Source organism: Colossoma macropomum, unplaced genomic scaffold (assembly GCF_904425465.1).
Source record: "Colossoma macropomum unplaced genomic scaffold, Colossoma_macropomum, whole genome shotgun sequence".
NCBI classification, from domain to species: Eukaryota; Metazoa; Chordata; class Actinopteri; order Characiformes; family Serrasalmidae; genus Colossoma; species Colossoma macropomum.
Window position 1 is genome coordinate 38,582,209 of NW_023494784.1, and position 20,331 is coordinate 38,602,539.

Sequence of the window (20,331 nt, forward strand, 5' to 3'; positions counted from 1 at the left end):
GGATTAAAAATATAATAATAATTGGTTAATTGATTTGAGCAGCAGACCTATGGTCTACTGTGTTCTATAAAAAGTGTAAAAATGTACATTTTGGCTGCAAGATTGTAGTTACTACTAGTTTTAGCTATGGAATTTGCTTTTGTCCATTTCTTTGGACACCAAAGAATAAGGGGGAAATTGTTTATGTTTTATTTTTCATTGAACTATTGTTTTCCAGTCCTACTTTCTCACACTCTTTTGTATTTTTTGTACTTTATTTTTGTACTTTGCACTGGGCTTAGGTCACAAATCAGAGTGCTTTGGCTCAGTCATACACGCAGAGTGGCCATCCTGAGTCATTACTGCCTCTCGTAGCTCCACCACCTTCATAACACATCCTTTACTAGCGCTAATCACTGATAGTTAGCTAACACAACGAGCGTAGAATACTTCACTCCGCCGGCCCAGGACTGAACCCAGGCCTTTCCTGTCATGTTCCCTGAGGTTCAGAACTACGAGGCTTGAGAGAGCCTTCAGCACGGCCAGCGGAACGAATACGACTTCCTCTCGGGCCGCTAACACGACCCTCGCGTGCTCCCTGGAGGTGGCAAGGACGGGAGAGACGGGCAGAGGAAGTGGAGGGAACAATGGCCTCCTCAATATTTACTGCTTCTTTTCTCTGAGCCCGGCTCATAATAGGCTGAGCCAAGGAGACGCTCGTGGCTTCTCTTCAGACTCGCTGTGTGTGTGTGTGTGTGTGTGTGTGTGTGTGTGTGTATATGTGTGTGTGTGTGTGTGCGTGCCGTGTTTTACTCTCTTTATGGGGACCCGATGTCTGTACACTGATATGAAGACTCTTCGTGTTGCAGGGAGGCATTGGTTTTACGCATAATGCAGTTTTGACCTGATCAACTAAAATAGTTGAAGCTACAGAGATACATTGCAGGGCTGAAACATACCACAGAAATACACAGGTTAATAGAAATGTCAAATAAAGGTAGTATTACAAGTGCATAACTGTGTGCGCACCATCCTGAAGGTTAGCTGCGAGCACTAGAGCACCTTTTGATTACTGTAATCTACATTCTAATTATCCACTTGAGCTAATTAGCACCTTGCCTTACCCCAGGTGTGTTTCTGTAAACAGCAACACGCGCGCTCACTTTCTCACTCTTTGATGTGCTCTTAATCCCCTCCCTCCCCCAGCGAGGCTGAGATTTCCTCCAGATGCTCCAATCTAAAACTGCTGCTAATAATGAAACGATTAATAAACAAAATACCTGAGTGCAGATGTTCAGCGTCTGTTCGTAGAGTGCATTGGGCTTTTTGGGTATCATGCAGGGATATATGATATCGGAATCATACCGTTATGGACAGATACTTGCTTTAAAAACATGGACAGATGTTTATATCTGATAATTCAAACTTAATGTTTGATAAAGTACTTAATAAACTCGGGAAGAGCAGAACGTTTTTGCATTTCATTAATTGTGCTACATTATAACTCTATGGAAATACATATTATATTTAATACTAATGCTTGTAGGTATAGGCCCATTTTATAAATTTATTTATCAGTATTGGCTGATATCTACATGATCAGCATCAGCTCACAATTCCCATATCAGTGCATGATCTAATGGGATAGCATGATGTAACACAATGGCATTGTTTAGTCGATAATTTTATCAATTAGTAATTGCAAATTTTACTTTGTCCATCTCCACCAAGTTAACATCTGATTAAGTCTTGCAGGTTTTGTTAATCTATGACTACAGCTGACCGTTGGCATCATTTGCCATGTGTTCCTCTGTTTCCAATATTATAAAGGCCCCAGTATGGAGCCCTGATGCACTACAGATCATTTGACCCCTGGAGATTTATAGGCAAAGGGCAGGGATTTGAGGTCAAAGGGGTGACAGGAAGAGACCATAAAGGCCAGGACAGAGGCTTTCCCTTGTGTGCTACCTGGCAGGGATGCTATTCAGGTGACAATACTCCTGATGCAAGTGTGTGTGTGTATGTGTGTGAGGATGTGTGTGGGAGGGAATGCTGAACAGATGTGTTTTACTTCCTTATTAACATCACAAAGAGCTGCTCTGATTGAAGGGCCAGGACCAAGGGGGCTCTATTTCTCATCGGTGGGCTGTCCCCATTCACACTCACACAGACACACACACACACACATACACATACACATACACACACACACACACTGACCTCTTTAAAAGGCTCCCACCTACACTGCCAGCTGGCAACTGGTGGGGTTTTTGCCGTGCTGTCCGTTGTCCACACACATTAGCCTGCTCTGAGCACCTCAATCATACACCCATAAACACATTAGGAGAATCACACACACACACTCTTGGCCCAGTAAACCTGCTCCTTGAAACACTCCACAAATGATAAAAGGCTCCAATCAAATCAGAATGTTTGCAGTGCCAGACAAAGTCAGCATAAAAAGAGACCACCACTCAAAACAGCCGCTAAATACAAGTTATTCATTTTTTAGTGTCGGGGGAAAAAAAGCAGGAAACATATATTTAACAGAAAATTACACAGAAGCCTCAACAACTACATATATAATTTTTTTTCAGTATTTAGTGTGTCCAGTCTTTACCTTCATTACAGCTTCCATTCCCTTTTTGGAGTCTTTCTTTCAGTTCTTCAAAGAAATCTTCAGGGATATTTTTCCACACCTCCAAAGTTCAGTCTTAGAAGTTGGTTTTACATTTTCTGCTTCTCATGATCCAAGTAATGAACACATTCAGTGATGTTGAGGTCTGGACTCTGGGGTGGGCAATCCATTGTTCTGAGAACACCAGCAGCTTCTTTGTTTGATGTGTCTGTTTCCTTTTCTCAGTAAGAGCTGCTTGAACAGCTACACATCCTTTCAGACCCGTAGTGCTGAGTCATCTTCTCACAGTGGAAGGATGGACAGAAACACCTGTGGATTTTTTCAGATCTAAAGCAGCTTGATTTTCTCCTCTCTCTCAAAGATGAAAGCGTTAAGTGCTGTTTATCTGATGAGGACAGTGTGTGCCCTTTATGTTTTTTTTTTTTTTTGGTTGGTTTTCCCCTTCCTTTTGCAAGTGGATTATCCTTTATCTAATCTACTCATAAATATCTCCTGGAAAAAGCATAACTCATACTTAATGGTCATTTTGACTGGAATTTAAATAAACGAAAGGTCATTTCTGACCTCTGCACAGTGCTATATATATATGTGTATATATATATATGAGAAAATATCACGTCAGCAGATCGGCTTAAAGATGCATATCTCATTTAATAAATTCACAGCACTAGTCAAATCCCCACTGTCTTTTCCCCAGTGCAGAATACTGTGCTTACAATTGACTACAAAGTACTTAACTCCCAAGTGTTAAAGTAATTCAGGTTTCGCCTAGCTCTCCATCGAATCAAAGAAACAGGGCTTACTATAATCTGCACTGGCAGCGCCGTATGTTATTGTAGCGTCCTAATTAATCTTACAGGAGGTGTAATGCGACCTCAGATTAGGTCTGCACCTCCAACAGATTAATTAATGCTTCTAATCAGGAGCAGCAAAATTAATTTTGCCCCGATTACACGCATCTGAATTTGCATGTGCTTAAAGCTTGGGCTTTTTTTTTTCTTTCCACACTATGAGGTTGAACACAGACACATACACACAAGGTAAAGGAGATGCACACATAATATGACTCGTACACAACTGAACACATTTGCATTAATACTGACACACAAAATAGATAAAGAAGAAGCATACGTAATGCAGCTTGTCAGGGTGTATCCCAGTAATAGTAATATTGCTTCCCAAATGTATTCTTTATATATATATATATATATATATATATATATATATTAACAATACATTTGGGAAGCAATACATATATAAGTGCTAGTACTGTAACAATACATTGGATCATATTGTATCATTCAGTACAAATATATATTCAATACACACAGTTATCAAACAATACATTCAACAGACTGGAGCAAATAAAGACCTCGGTTTAATACTGATTACATTGCCCTAAGTATAATGAAGATTAAACAGACCCTCCCTCCTCTAAAAAAAAATATATATTGCCTCCTCTTCACCTCAAAATAGAGAGCAGGGAGGAAAAGCTCACTTATCGTGAGCGTATGCCGGCATATAGCAGCATATAGTAGGCTAACACATAGCACTTTATTATACAATATTGTATTTTTATAATGTTGCATGCTCTAATAAATGGAAAATGAAACCATTAATATATTGACATAATAATGTATTAAATTGAGTCACCAGCATATCGTATCAAAGTGAACTGTACATTTGGTTTATTTTTATTACACCCATAACAAATGCCTGTATGTAATAATGATATGTCCCATAAGCATTATGTCTGTAAGTATGTATATGTAATAATTATATGCTCCTTATGCATTGTTTTTATATATATAAGCGCCTCTTTATAATAAAAATACATCCAATTCGTATTATGTATATTTAAGTATCTACATGTAAAAACGTGTTTCCAAATGTATTATATATGTATATGCAAGTATCTATATGTAATAACAATAATAATAATAATATGTCCCATATTTATTAACCCCCCTAGTCAAATTACGTGTTTTATCACTCTTGAACTTAGTGAATTCAACAATGAATTTAACATACTGGAAAAAAATAATAAAACATAATGTGGCGGTACACGAGTTACATTTTAGATTTTATGTTTTTTTTTTTATTTTCAATATGTTAAATTGTGCACTAAAATATGCAGGAAAAATGCCTGTGCAAGTTTGTTCTGTGTAGAGGAACCTATATGTAATAATACCTGTAGAGTATCTATATGTGTATATGTCTATTTTGTTGGTCCTGTAGGTTAGTCCTGTTTTTTGTCCCAAAAATGTACAAAAACAAACATACTCACACACAAGGTAAAGCAGATGCGCACACATATATTACAGCTCATGTAGGATTGGATACATTTGTACTAATAATGATATGGCTATACACACACACACACACACACACACACGCTCGTCAGGAGTGTTATTGATGAGGATGTGGGAGTGATGGAGAATGGGATAAAGAGCTGTGCAGCAGATGTGCTGACAGTTGTTCAACCTCGTGCATGTTTTATATCACTCCAGCTGATCCCATGCCTGTGGAACACAAGAGTGTATGTGTGTGTGTGTGTGTGTGTGTGTGTGTGTGTGTGTGTGTGTATGTGTGTGTGTGCTTAGTGCAGTACACATGCTGTAGGGAGCCCTGTAAAAACTGATTTGGAGTTTTGACTTTAAAAAGTAAGTAATCTGGCTGACTTCAAATTGGAATTTTTAAATAAAGACTTTAAATATTGAAGAGAATGTAACACACATGATTACTGTTTTGTTAACTTCCTCATATACAAGGAACTTGACATTTTAGGACAATTCACTTAAAGATTTAAAAAAAAAATTCAGTGATTCATATATATTCATATATATATATATATATATATAATGTAGATAGATAGATACATAGATAGAGAGAGAGAGAGAGAGATAGATGTGCACTGGTATGCTTGTAGTAGTGCCACACAACTATATTGATTTTCAGTTTTAGTTCTTGGGTAAAGATCAATGCAAAAAAGTGTCTGACAAGACAGTAGGTTTGATGTGGTCAACTGCAACGGATGTCTTTTGCCAGGTTCTTCAGATTGTTTGATTCAACAGTTGAAAACACATAAAAAGTAATGTTTCCTTTCTGGATATCTATTTCTTTCTAGTTTCCTTTGGTGTCATATTAAAAGAAGTGAACAGAAGAAAACAAGTTTTGATTGAAAGTTATTATCTTAAAAGGCTTTAGTAATGCAACCTTAAATATCGTCAAATACTATGATCCCCTGATATCCTTGTAAAATATTAGGATGTTGAATTTAATCAATTCTGCCAGCACTAGTGCCTCATAAACAGAACAGGAAAGAGAGACGGCGTACACAGCATAGAATAGACAGGAAAAAACGCACGAAGAGGGCCCATGTCCCCATCCAGACAGCTATGGCTTGGATCAACCTCTTCTTTTCTCTCTCTCTCTCTCTCTCTCTCTCTCTCTCTCTCCCCTGTGCGTCATCTATGGAGTTGGATATCTATAATTGAGGCACTCGCTGCCCAGCCCAAAACCAAAGAACATCATTTTCCTCTCATCACACAGTTGAGAACACACTCTCTCGCTCTCTGTCTCTCTCTCTCTCTCTCTCTCTCTCTCTCTCTCCCTCTCCCTCTCTCACTCTCTCCCTCTTGGCAGTGATTTCTTAGGGATCATTAAAAACTTCAGCGATACCTCAAGTTGGAAGCAAACAGGAGAGATTTTGTGCAAAATAAAAAACGGAACATGAATGAAAAAAGACTCTAGAGCGTACGACGTTGCAGATTCAGCTTCTGCTCAGACTGACAGTCAAAAGTTTGGTGATACCTTGAGAGCAGGCAATCATAATTCAGTACATCATTGTTTAGCTAAAAGTTTTTGTTTAGCAGTCAGACCTCAAAATTATCAGAATTTTTAGCTCCTTTTAACTGGTATTGGTCATTTAATAATAAATAATAATATAACTAAATAATAAGTACTATCACAATCCAGCATTTGTGTGTCAAAATGACCCCTTGTAGTATTTATTATGGTAAGTGATTGCAATCCAACAAAAACATGCTCATTTGTATTATAAGCTGCTTGTCCCCAAACTTTTGACTGACATTTCCTTCTCGTTTTGTTTGTTTGTTTGTCCTTTTTCCTACTTTTGACCGCGGAGCTCGGGTGCTTTCGGCCCCTCGTTTCCTCTCAGGATGGGTGGAGCAGAGCGGAGTGGAGAGGAGTGTTGCGGGACGGGATGGATGGCTAGCGCCACTCCTCGCATGAATATTTCATGAGCAACCTGTCTCCTGCCCGTGGACCTCCATTTAAAGCCTCCACTGTGAGATCCTGCTTTTAGCCCATCTGTAGCCGTTAGCTCGCAAACACACCCAACAAGCACCTCTGGCAGCAGCACATAGGGAGAAACACGATCTTAGCAAGGCCCAAGCTGTTTCCTTTTAGCTTACGTTTCTCCTTTCTTCTTCTCCTTCTTCTTCTTCTTGTTCTTCTTTCTTCATGTCTTGTTCTTCTTCTTTTTTTTTAGCTCGACTTTGAATTGAAACAAACTTGTCCATGTTTTGTCCTGTAGATTTTGACCCTTAGGAAAAATCTCGAGGTGGAAATCAATAGGTTTAGTTAGAAGATGCTCTTTTTTTGTTTTAGTGGTCGAACTTATGGTCTCACATCAATAAAGATCAAGAAGGAAACGAATGAGAAAGATTGTGTGGGTATGCTCACGTCTACGCAGAGATTTGCAAGATTTCCTCAAGGCTTTAAAATTAAACGAGAGAAAAGAAGCCAGCTTTTTTATTAAGATAATTGAGCAAAGAGTTAAAATAAACACAAACAAATCATTAAAAATGCCGTCTGCGTTAGAATTTTCCAAAAATAATTTTAGGTAAAGAAGACGCAGCACTTTTTTTTTCAATGAAGCAGTGAAAGAGGAAGGGGTCTCGTCGGTTTTTTTGCGTCGGTGGGGGAAACCTGGTGTTGTTTTGGTTGCGAAACTGTTTGAACAGCCAGTGACCGACGGGCCAATCACACGCTGAGAGCCACCGAGCATCTGCCGAGAGATTTGCATATTAATTGACCCATATTAACTCCCCCCCCCAACCTCCAAAAAAAGAGAAAAAAAAATCGATAGACTCAAATGATTCATACGACACATCAACACAGACTACGCTGATTCCTCCTTAGCTTTGCTCTCACCTGTAGTAGGTTCTAGAGTGTGTTGTGTGCGAAAGTGGGATGTATGAAGCTTCTCTTTGAGTGTGTTTTCTTGGAGGCAGTTGTTTATTTTCATTTTTGGTTATTTTCCGTGAACTCGGAGAGAGGCACCTGAGTGATGGAGAGGCTGAGATAGAGGCCCGTTTCTTTATCTTCTTCAGAGCAGCATATTGAGTTTTCTTTATGGTTTTTCCTGCCTTTCCTGGTCCTCAGGGTAGCTGAGCGAGCTATTGTGTGTCTCTCTCTAGCCCAGGGAGAACGCACGCGCACACACACACACACACACACACACACACACACACACTGTGAGGCTGGTAGAGGCCCAGAACAGTTGTCGAGAGAGAGAGGGGTAACATGTGCATGCGGTGGGGCACAGATGGTGGGTCTGCGAGGGGGAGGGAGAGGGGGAAAGGTGGGCCGTCTGGCGGCATGAGCCAACCTAGGAGCCCCTCTCTCTCTCTCTCTCTCTCTCTCTCTCTCTCTCTCTCTTTTTCTCCTCCCTTTTCTTCCCCAGCCTGTTGCACGGGGGTCCAGTAGACAAATGGGAGTTTAATTCAATTAGGGGCAGGCTACTGTTGCCTCCTCACGGCAGGGACAGAGGAGCAAAGCCACCCCCTCTATGGACAGCCTAGGTACACACACACACACACACACACACACACACTCACACACTCACACCCATGCACACGTTTGATTCTATAGCTTGCCAGGACATGAAGTCATAGATATGTCCCATGTGTATTATATATATGTAAGTATCTGTGTAATAGTAACATAGTTCATATGTATGACAATTATGTGAATAATTATCTTAATAATACATCCTGCATGTAAAATATATATACATGCATGTATCTAAATGTAATATTAATGTGCCCCAAATGTACTATATATATGTACAGTGCTGTGCGAAAGTCAGAGCCCACCCTTCATTGGTCAATAAAACACAAGTTATTCATTTTTAACATCAGGAAATGAATATTTAATAGGATATGTTGTATATTTAACAGAAAATAATGCGGAAGTCTCAACAAATACATATCAAATTATATTTAACTGATATATAAGATCAAAGTTTTCCAAGGAAATCTGCAGAGATATTAACGCCTCCATAATTCAGCGGTAGAAGTTGGTTGCACTGCTTTTTATGAAACAAGTAATCCTGAACACATTCAGTGATAATGTGGAGTCGTCTTCTCACAGTGGAAGGATGGACAGAAACACCTGTGGATGTTTTCAGATCTGAAGCAGCTTGATTTTCTCCTCTCTCTCAAAGATGAAAGCTTTAAATGCTGTTTATCTGATGGGGGCAGTTTTGGTGGTCTACCAGGTCTTCCAGGTGGTTGTTAGGAGTCCCATTTTCTCAGTTTTTCCATTTTTTCAACCCCAGTTTTGGAAACTTCTATTTTTTCACTCATTTTCTTTCAACGTTAACCTCAGTAACCAAAAAGAAATTATTTTAATCTTTCAGTTTAAAAAAATTAAACTTGGAGCTTAAGAAATTACTTTATAAAGTCTGGATCATTTTGTTGGTTCTGTCAGGTCCTCAAAATGTAGAAAAACAATCACACACACGCAAAATAGCTCTGTGCTCCTATTTAAAAATATCAGCAAAACTGTGTTCATCTTATTGAACAAACTGAATAGCCGCTACACTGGACTGTAAGTTCGGACTGCAAACACATCCAACACTCGCACAGATACGTACACATGCTCACTCTTTCTCTTTCTCTGTCCCACCCCGGTGCACTCACCCCTGTCCAGGTTCACCGTAATGGTTCACGCATAGCTGAGTTTGTACTGAAGATCACAGGCGGCACAAAAGCGGCCTCTCTCTTTCTCCCTCTCTCACTCTCTCTCGCTGCCTGGTCTCTTTGTGCCTCCCTCCACCTCTTCGGCTGCTGACCTCTCCGGCAGCCGGCCTTAAAACAAACACACAGTCTCCTATCTCTGCGCACAAAGGCAGCCGTCAACAGATTTCTCACTCACTTTGTAGCAGAGCTGGACCACATGGACATGATAATATTATTGCTCTATTTGCTACAGATTGCAATTGCAATACAGCTTGCAATACATAATACAAACAGATTGGTGAACCCTGAATAAAACATGGTTCAAAAAACATTTCATTCCTTGGTTCATCAATACACCTATGATATCAGCTTGGACAGGGCAATATGACAATATATATATATATATATATATATATATATCGTAATTGTGATAAATTAGGCCACAGTACAATACAGTATGCATTTCTGGACATATTGTTGATATTGCCAATATTTGTAGAACACTGACCCACTGCATTTTTCTTTATAGGGAGAGCAAAATTAGTTCCTTTAACTGGATTTAGAGCAATACAGTATGCCAAATATTGCATAAAAATCATTGTGTTCACAGCTGTTGGTAAGACTTTTTACAGTGTAGCACTAATGGTTCTTTTTTCTCAGTTCCAACTGATCAGATGTCTAAAAAATGAAATATCGTGATGTATATTGTCAACATTTCTTGAAGTATCACAATATTTTTGCCACATTATTCACATAAGCTCAGCAAAGGCCTGTAATATTAATATTTACTAAGAATTTATTGTGCCGTATCTCGTATATTCAAAGAAAACAGGCAGTCAATCCATGTCAGCATCTCAATCAACCAGGGCCAGTATCAATGAGCGTAAAACAGAGAATGTTCCTTTTTTTATTTTGCTGTGTAGCAGTTACGAATGTCGTTCCTGTGTTTGAAGCTAGAATCTTGAAATGACTGAATACTCTCTTTTGAGCGAACATCAGGTGAAGGCAGCTACTTTCAAGTTGTATCTAAAGGCCAGATTCTTTCTTCATTCTTAAAAAAGGTTCCTGTGCGGTTCTTGGCTTGGATTTATGGTTCTAGGAAAAAACTTTGGTTTACAACCTTCACATGATGTGTAGGTAGTCTCATTTACAAACAGGTTTTAAGGGAAGGTCTTAAGGTTCTTTTTGCCACCTTTATTTTTGAAGAGAACTCTTTCGTACGATCAAATATACATCAACACATATCTTCCCACACCATCACTGTCTTCCTCCACTGCTAAACACCGGCCGACGTGATTTATGTGGATCATTTTCAGGCTGTAGCCGCTAGGCAGCGACCTCCTTTTGAATGCACCGCTGCCTCACCTAGTCAGCTCCCTTCCCCCCCTCCTTTCTCTCCCTCGCTCAGGTGATGCACAGGAGAGAGAGCGAGAGAGAGAGAGAGAGAGAGAAGTGAGAGCAGTTATTTTCCACTGCCTGCCCAGGCTGCCTTCATTGCCGTAGCGGACAAGGTTGAGACATACCTGCGGCTGGGGTTTCGTATGGACACGCAGTTTGCTTTCCTTCACCTGCGCCTTTTCTCGTACTATGTCTGGAACGGACGGATTGGCTTTGGTGGAGAGAGAGGTGGACAAGGACGGAGAGAAAAAGGAAGGGAAGACGGATAATGGCCGATCGACCTGTGAACGGATAGGTGGTCAAAGCAACGGAGGTGTAACCTGATCTTGGCTTGAGAGACTTCGGCCACCTGCGCGTATTCCTTGACGCTGGTTGTGCAGTGCCTGTTTGAACACAGGTACGAGTGAGCGTGGCAGCCTGCGAGGTGTGTACTCTTTTTCACCGGAGCTTGAAAAGCCACAGCGGAGACGACGGGATGCTGATAGATTGTGATAAGTAGAGCCGTTCAGTGCAGACAGAGCACACATACCTGTCAGCGCAGGTAAACGGCTCGGAAGGAGCGCCGCACAAATCTCACCCGAAGAGCCATTCGGAAATGGGGTTGAGGTCTTAGTCCAATTAACACTGGAAAGAGAAAAGGTATTTGGTTTAGACATATTTGATGTCTTTGAAGGATTTTCATGGAACGTATGAAGCGAAATATCGACATAACAAGCCGTTAGCTGTGTTTGGACGGCTGTTAGAAGAAGGGATTGCCTTTTATCGGCCGACTATTGATCAGGATATCCCTCACAAGGTCTTGGCAGTAGCTCACTTTGAGATAAATGGAATAGGGTTTTATATATATGTGGGAAAATATACATATGTATATGTTACTACTTCCATAAGAAATGTGATATCTTGAATTGCTGACAATTCAACAAAACCAGTGCTGAAAAAATCTACCAAAACAACATAAACATAAACATAAAACAGTGCAGGTCATGCATGTTTCAGGCTTCTGAAAGACTGGTTGTATGAGAAGGGTGAGGTCGCTGTTCTCCAAGGACAGATAACAAGATGATAGGTGGGGTTACTCACAGAATGCAAGACAACAGGCAGAGATAGAGAGAGAAGAGATAGACGGCGAGCGAGTGAGGAAGAAGGAAAAAAGAGAGAGAGAGAGGTGGCCTCTTTGTCTCTGGGGTGAGCACAATGGGCCGTTCACTGCAGACATTACGAGGCAGGACAGCTGGCAGAGTAGCAGGGTGGAGCGACGGCCAATAGGATTGCAGAATGGGCGGAGCCTTCATGAACTGGATGCATTTGACTGGCATGTCCAAGTCACTAGGAGACTGGGAGAAAAAGACATGCTATAAGCCAGTTGCGACAAGTTGTGGCACACGTTTAAGCACGTTTACAGTTTTCCCGGCTGGTGTTGGGTGGCGCATTAAATTGCACGCACTCGCGCACGCACGCAAGCTCGCAAAAGCTCATATTCCAGTCACATCTGCTGCACTGGCAGGCCCATGTGACCTCAGAGGTAAACAGTGTGATGAATTGCTTTTGTGTGGGGAATGCTAGCTTGCACACACAGCCAGAAAAGTATCTATTTGACGTGAGTCAAAACATTTCTGTCCTCTTTTTTTTCCCCATACGCCATTCCTCAAACCTAAACATTTTCCTGTTTCTATTTGTGGCATGTAATCATAAGGAAAAGAAAGCCGCAGAGACGGCCTCTCTAATGCTAAAAGAGATAAGCGCTCTTAAAAAAAGCCTTTTACTCAAGCATCCGCGCCGTGTAATTTGGAACTCTGTAACTAGCTTGTATCTTTAAAAAAGAAATAAAGAAATAAAGAAATAAATTCGCCCGAGGAAGGAGAGCGGTAAAAGAGGGTAAAAGAGGTAGATCACTCTTTTTGTGTGGGCATGTGTGATGGTTCCTCTTCAAGTCAAACAGCTTAGCAGTTGCCTATTATTAATATTCAACTGCCTGACCTCTGCATTCATTCTCTTCATTCTCTCCTTCCCATGCCGCCCCCTCTTTTTTTCTTTTTTTCCTCTTTATTTCTCTTTGGAGCGCTCCCGCCGTCCGGCCTTCTGAGGTTTCATCTCTAAAACTCATATCACACCTGAGAGAAAGGGGCTTCTAGAGATGTTATTCGTGACTGAGGTGTGGTTAAAAGAGAAGTGAGATGGAGAGAGAAAGAGAGAGAGAGAGAGAGAGAGAGAGAGAGAGAGAGAGAGAGAGAGAGAGAGCAGCAATATAAAGTTGCAGTATGTCTTAGGTACGTCCAGACCACACAAAGAGCTTCTTATGTCTTACTTTCCACCACTCCCTTAATGTTTTTCACTCTCTCTCTCGCTCTCCTTCTCGCTTTTATTTGAAAAGGGAGGTGGGGGGGATGGTCTTTACCCCCTCCCTTCTGAAGTCTCCCCTAAATAATCCCACCGGTCACACCTCTTAGTAAGAAATCTTTTTGTCCCACGCCCCTGCCCCACCTCCCCCCTCCGTCCCTTCCACCATTCCACCTCTCTTAGCTCTTTTGGTATTCAGCCAGCGGCCGCGGCGTTTCGCACCCATCCCTCCAACCCTTGGACCCTGGGACGGTTCCCCTTTTAATTTGCACCTGTTGCGCAGTTGTCCCTGGCCCTGGCAAATGCAGGCCTGCGCCGATCAGACAAAGATCATATTATGATCGGCTACGTGCCGGCTAATCTTCCCCCCTTCCCCAGCTAGTGGGGGGGTGTGTGTGTGTGGGGGGGGGTTGTTCCTGGGTCGTCTTTAACCCCATCTGGGAACCTGCGAGGAAAGAAAAAATGGGTATTTAGTTAAAAGAATGGGGTCTTGAAGTGAAATTAGGGGGTCAATCCCTTAAGCTGCAGACTTTATATATCCTAATGCTTATTGTTCAGGAAGAACTATGAAACTAATATTTAAGGTATAAAACTGTGGCCCCTTACTGTGTCAGGTTAAAGGTACTGCGTCTCTTTAAAAGTTGTCATCCACATATTTTATTCCACATGGTGTGAAACTTTATTAACCCCTTAAACCTTCAAGCAGAACATTCAACTATTACTCTTAATACCTATTATTAATCTGTAATTAATAATACTACTGTGTAAGTCATGTAGTGATGGCCCACATAGAGGTCCTTAAAAGACAAGGGAACCTTCGGCGGCCCCCATCTAAAAAGCCAGCGAGCGGAGCAGCTGGGGGAGGAGAGTTTGTTGTTTTTGAGACGGAGGCGAGCAAGGACGGGCCCAACATCGGCAATTAGGTTTCACATCGCGCCATTAGAGCCACTTCCCACTCACTCTGTCCACTCTGGCAGCGTGCCCGGCAGATAAGGTGCTGGCGAGGGATTGTTGCGTTAGGGCCTGCAAAGAACTTCAAGTGAACCCGAACTCTGCACCCCGTTCCCATGACGTCAGGTTCATTTGAATTGGAGTACCTCAACCGTTTGATTCTGGACTCGTTTCGTTAGCCTTTTTTTTTTCCATATCAAGTATTGTTCCAGACACTGGCTTAACTCATATAACCTCAAGACGCTTTGGGCAGTTCCTAACTCTCAAAACTACATAAATTAAGTATTGGTTTTATCATTATTACTGAATAACAAGCCTTGAGATTAATCATAATCCCAGAGTTTATGGGGTTGGGCCTTTATTCACTAACTTTAAATTATTGCCTGCTAATGCAATAGTTATGTAAAGTGAGAAATTGAAGTGTAGATCCACATAGAAGCCCTTATAAATTAATGGCTTAAGTTTTCATGATCTGGAGTTCGCATACAGATCAAACAGCTTCAATGGCAGTCAAGTGGAGTAGTGATCATATGTATAGTATGTAATCTGGATTTTTAGTGAGACTTGGATAAAATTGGTGGAATTTCATACAGTATACAGATGATGAATGGTGGTCAATGGAGATAATAACTGCTGGTCATTTCCTTTCTCTCTCTCTGTCTCTCAGTGCTGAGTTATGAAAACGTGGTGGAGGCTGGCTCTGGCTCTGAGGATGAGGACAGGTTACTGGGTTCGGAGGGTGAGGGCAGTCCGCTGGGTGTCCCCAGCTTGGAGGCCTCGCCCCGCGTGGCCCATGCCTTACTGTCCTGCCGTGGAGACGAGGAGGCAGAGAGCCGGGACGTCTGGCGTCATGGGGACTTGAACAGCACAGGTGAGGGACGGAGCCTTTTCATGTCCATATCATATCATAGTACATAGCTCACATTTTAACTTAAAAAAAGTGTACTGTCTGTTTAGCTGGCTTCCCCTCTAGCCACGTGCAGCAAATTTTGTTAGGTGGTTGCAGTGGTTGTATGAAATATGGCCATGACTGTGCTATGATTGTAGGAAATGGACATTTGCTGTTGGAAATTTAAATGTGGCATGTTTGGTGGCAAAAGCTTGCTTCTTTAGTTTTGCAACTTGAAACTTTATTAGCATCCATCATTAGCATTAGCATCTATAGCATCTGCATAGCTGAAGCATCAGATGCTTTCCTTAAACCATATATGACATACTGTCATCTATAATAAAGAACACAATCAAGATTAAAAAAATCCAAAATGTAGGCCTCAAGATGGCTGTTAGTACTGTTTTCAGCTATTCGAATGTATTTGTGTCCTTGCTTGTAGACAGAACTATGTTATACAGAGCTAGAAACCACATAAGCAAGTCTATTTGCAAACAACTCGAGGCACAGTTTGTTTCTTCGAATACTAAATTTTAACTTTAAGAAGTATGCAAGCCTGCCAGCTAGCTCACACCTAGCCAAACCCAGGAAAATTTGGTAAGATGACTGCAGTGGTGCAGTTGTATAAAATATGGTCATGCCAGATGTCAGACAGCTATGAGTTGTAGGAAGTGGGCATGTCTTACGGTGCAGTTAAACTCATAGCTTACTCACAGGCCAAAGGGGTTACACATAACCTCAAACGCATCATTTCAGTCACCCTGCCCATCCTTTTCTGGCTCGCTGTTTCACTCTTTCTTTCCACCGTTCTCCCCGTTTTCAAAAGCGATCAACTTAAATGACAAAGCCCAAGCTAGCGAGGCTCAAAAGACAAATTCTTTTAATTAGGATCTGAGAGACATTATTTAGCGAGAGCCTGCCTGGCCAAGGACTCATTAAGAGAGTTAAATGAAATTTTTAGCATTATGATAGCCATTTACATGCATAATGGCCCCTCAATTCTTCGGGTCGTGCTGACAGTTACAGAGTGGAGGGTGAGCTCAAGCGGGTCTCCCAGATTTTTTTTTTTTCTTAAATGCCCGACCCCCCAGCCATCAGTCTCAGCTAATGACTTAGCCATACGTGTCGCTTAACTCGGACAAAGTGTCACATTCCTTGAACAGAGCACTGGTCGAGTGGTGCTTTGTTTAGCCGACTTTTGCAAAAAATAGATGCTAGATTAATGAATGTCATCTAAGCTCCTACAGCCTAATTAGCAACACCGTATAGAATCAACAGCTGGGCTGAAAATACGGCACACAACAGCTTATTAGCTTTAGCTTTGAGAAACAGTCAGGTGTGTGAAATGTGGCCTGTGTTTTAAGTCCGTGGACTTCACCAGATCATCAGAACCATGTATCTTACAAGTACATGTGGGTAAATGTGACACATCCGAGTGTTGCATGAATCATCATGTACAGCTATACCCAAGCTTCCTCTTTCTAAGGTGTGTTTGCCAGTAAACATTGGCTTAGCGCTGCATATAGGCTAAACTGCATAGAAGCAGATAAAAATTGGCTTGTTCTACTAATATCTTTCTGCAAATGTGACTTTTTTGAAGTCATCTGAACAACTGTAATGTATTGTGCTAGTTTGCTGTGTGCTAAGCTAATTTGGAAGAGCTAGCAGGGTGGAAAACTAGTTTACCAACACAGTTGAAAAGTTTTTCAAGCGTTCTTTGCTAAAGGCAATGATTCTACTTAGAACTCTAGTTTTAGATAGAACCATTTCATGCTTAAATGTTTTTTTGCACGGAGAAATGGTTCTTCAGATTGATGGAGAGTGTGTTATATATGGTTCTATATAGAACCTTTAAAATTATATATACATATATATATAGCACCAAAAAGGTTCTTCTATTGTTATGATGCCAAGCTTGTAACAGTAGTAATAGGTCTTCAGATTAATGTAGAATGTGTTGTATATAGTTCTATATAGAACTTTTTTGAACAATATATAGCATCAAAAAAGGTTCTACTATTGTTACAATGCCAAGCTTGTAACAATAGAAGAACCGTTTTGGTGCTATATAGAACCATTTTCAAAAAGGAACCATATACAACACATTTTCCATCAATCTGAAGAACCATTTCTCCAAGCGAAGGACCATTTAAGCATGAAATGGTTCTGTATATGGTACTAAATAGAGCCATTGCCTTTTCTAGAGAACCCTTGAAGAACCATCTTTTTCAAGTGTAAGATTAGCAGAAGCACATAAGAATATGTGTCATTTCTGTATACACCAGAAAAGAGAAGGGTCGTGAGCCGTGGTGCTCAAAATCACACCGATACCTCACTGAAAAACGAACTGCAACCACAACAAGCAGAACTGAGCCACCAATATTGTGGCCATTTTGTCTCTCGAGGAAACTATTCAACAGGGCTCGTCACTCGTAGGATATCAGTTTCCCCAGCTTTGACTATAACTGCGGGCATTTTCCCTCAAAAGGAAATTCACAGGGTGCCACACATGATGCTGAGCCGTCCATGTGACCCTCAAATATCCTCATGCTAGCGAGCGCTAATCGCTAGCGCAGCTGAAGGAGTTCAGCTAGCGCACCTCATGGGAGAGCGCAACACTTTTCATTCGAGTGAGCTCACGGGGGGATATCCGTGCTGGCTCGAGGCCTTGAACATTTATCTGTATGGCGCAGAAGGAAAACGTTTCACTCGCAGGGGTTTCGCTAAGGCGAGACCCCAATTAGCAAATGACTTGTTTGTTCCCAACTTTAAAAAGTGAAATGATTCTAAGCCGACTGGAGCTTTTGTTCTTTTTGAAAGCCCCAAAAATATCCCTTCAAGAGAGGCCTTTCTATTTTCTTTTGAGCGGCTCCTCTTAAAGTTACTTTTTTTTGCACCGGATTTGAAAAGCCATCTTTCAAATAGACGGGAGAAGTGAGAAAGAAAAAAAGAGAGCGAGAGAGACTTTCAAAAAGCTCTCAGTTGTCATACTCAGATAATGAGGAAGGAAGTCGCGAGCAGTTCAGAAATTAAACAGCTAATGCTGGGGAGGTGTGTGTGTGTGAGTGTGTATGTGTGTGTGTGTGGTGTGTGTGTGTGTGTGAGGAATACGGAGTTGTTTTCCTCTCTCGTTGTGGTGGAGGTGCCGTATATCCTCCTTTTGAAGGGGAAGCTTATGATACTTGTGACTGCCGGTAAGAGGTCACATGAGCCAGAGCGGGAACAAATACAATAGCGGCAGTATCAGAGCAACGTCCCTTCAGACCCCACTCCACTCCTCACTCAAATACCTTGATTTGATTTCTTAAGCTGTGATTACGGAGAAGGGCTGCTCCTTCGGTGGATTGTTCCCTGATATTCATTAGCCCAAAACAGTGAGCTGGCTTTTGTCCTCAGTGTTCATTTCATTAACCCTTTATTGTCAAGGCAGAAAATGCTATTTCTCTCCTTAAGTTGATCAATAATGAAAATGTTCAATGTTGTTTTCTTTTATTTTGATATGTGAAACAAACATGAATAGCAATGTGCTTCCCACTTCAGTCACCTTTTATTCTTACTCTGATTAATCAAATCAGTGGTAAGCCTTTCCACAGCGATGTGAAAGTCAGTGCATCCAACAACAAAGGCAGCATGGAGTGTCTTTTATACAGTGATAGGAAACATGGTCCAGCACCAGCTGATCCACTATACTATGACCAACACCTTTACTAAGAATTTTGGGGTCAGATTTTTCAAAAAGGAGTCAAAGACGAATGTATTTTCAAATATATATTACATTAGGTGTGGTAGGTTTAGCCCAAAAGACTGGATGAGCAAGCTTTCGTCTCGGTGTTCATTACTTCTTTTCATTAAGCACCGTTTTTCATTCTAGAGATGGCACGATAACACTTTTTCTTTTCCAATGCCAGTATTGAAACCTTGAGTCTCGGCCGATACCAACACTGTTCCAATATTGTTTCCTTAAAAAGTAGTAAGACTTTAAAATGAGCTGTTTTAAATCAAAGCACTTTAATATGATTAGAATCTAAAAGTATAATGATAGAAGCACTGTGCAAAAGTCAGAGAACACCCATCATTTAATTTCCAGTAAAAAAAGAAAATAATAATTTGCATCAGTAAAAAAGCAGAAAACATATATTTAACATAAAATTAAAACAAGTAAATATAATATACATGTTTCTGTTATTTTGTGTGGCTTTATCACATCATTCATTCTTTTCAGGAGACTCATTTGCAGTTTTTAGAGAAATCTTTCCACACTTCTAAAGTTCAGTCTGAGAAGTTGGTTGCATTTTCTGCTTTTCACAAAACTAAAGTAATTCCAAACATTTTTGGTGATGTTAAGATCTGGGCATCTCTTTAAAGATGTTTTGGTGGACTACCAGGTCTTGCAGGACTCACATTTTCTCTGTATCTTTTAATAATATATTGAACTGATATTTTTGGATGTTTTGGAAACTCACTGATTTTTTTTTTACCTTCTCCTTCCATATGCAAGTGGATTATTTTGTACCTAATCTTTGCAGAATAATCTACTGAAAATGAAATACTTAAGGCTGTTTTGACTGGAAATAAATGAAGGGTGGTCTGTGTCTTATGCACAGTATAGTACATAGCAGCATGACATCCCTGTGACAATGTATGTGCTATTCCACACTAGATAAGTTACAGGATTGGATCGAATTCATTCATTTTCTGCTGATATTAGACCGACACTGATACCCATTGATACTAATATGCCATTTATTACATTATATACAATATATTTTTTTAAATGTACTTATTTTTATTGTCATCACAGCATAAGTAAAACAAACATTTCTGCAAGTCATACAGGAGCCTAGAAGATCGATGCTAGCAGATTTGATGCTGTTGATTTATGCTATGTGGTCTTTCTTTTTGGCTGCTCTAGTTTGTGGTTTTTGTTAAACCCAGCGTTCTCTAATACTAATGCTGATCTCTCTCTCTCTCTCTTGTTTTTTCTCTCCTTCTCTCCAGAGGAGAAGAAAGATGAATACAATCCTTTGAGCCCTGATGTCTCTCTCCATGGAGCTGGAAATGGTACAGGTGAGCCCACGTCTCTGATATAGCGCAACACAATGTCTGTTTGTCGCTTTGCGGGTTTGCCTCGGTGGCCATAAGCTATTTTT

At 40.8% G+C, this 20,331-nt stretch overlaps 1 protein-coding gene across 7 annotated transcripts in view; it reads left to right on the top strand.

Annotated features, from left to right (window-relative positions):
• zeb2a (zinc finger E-box binding homeobox 2a) overlaps window positions 1–20,331 on the top strand; it is a 59,777-nt gene that overhangs the window by 28,038 nt on the left and 11,408 nt on the right. For all 7 annotated transcript variants that reach the window (XM_036571294.1, XM_036571303.1, XM_036571264.1 and 4 more), the window contains 2 exons: window positions 14,960–15,163; window positions 20,180–20,248. In XM_036571294.1, coding sequence (XP_036427187.1) covers window positions 14,960–15,163; window positions 20,180–20,248 — 273 coding nt within the window. The remainder of the gene's footprint in view (window positions 1–14,959; window positions 15,164–20,179; window positions 20,249–20,331) is intronic.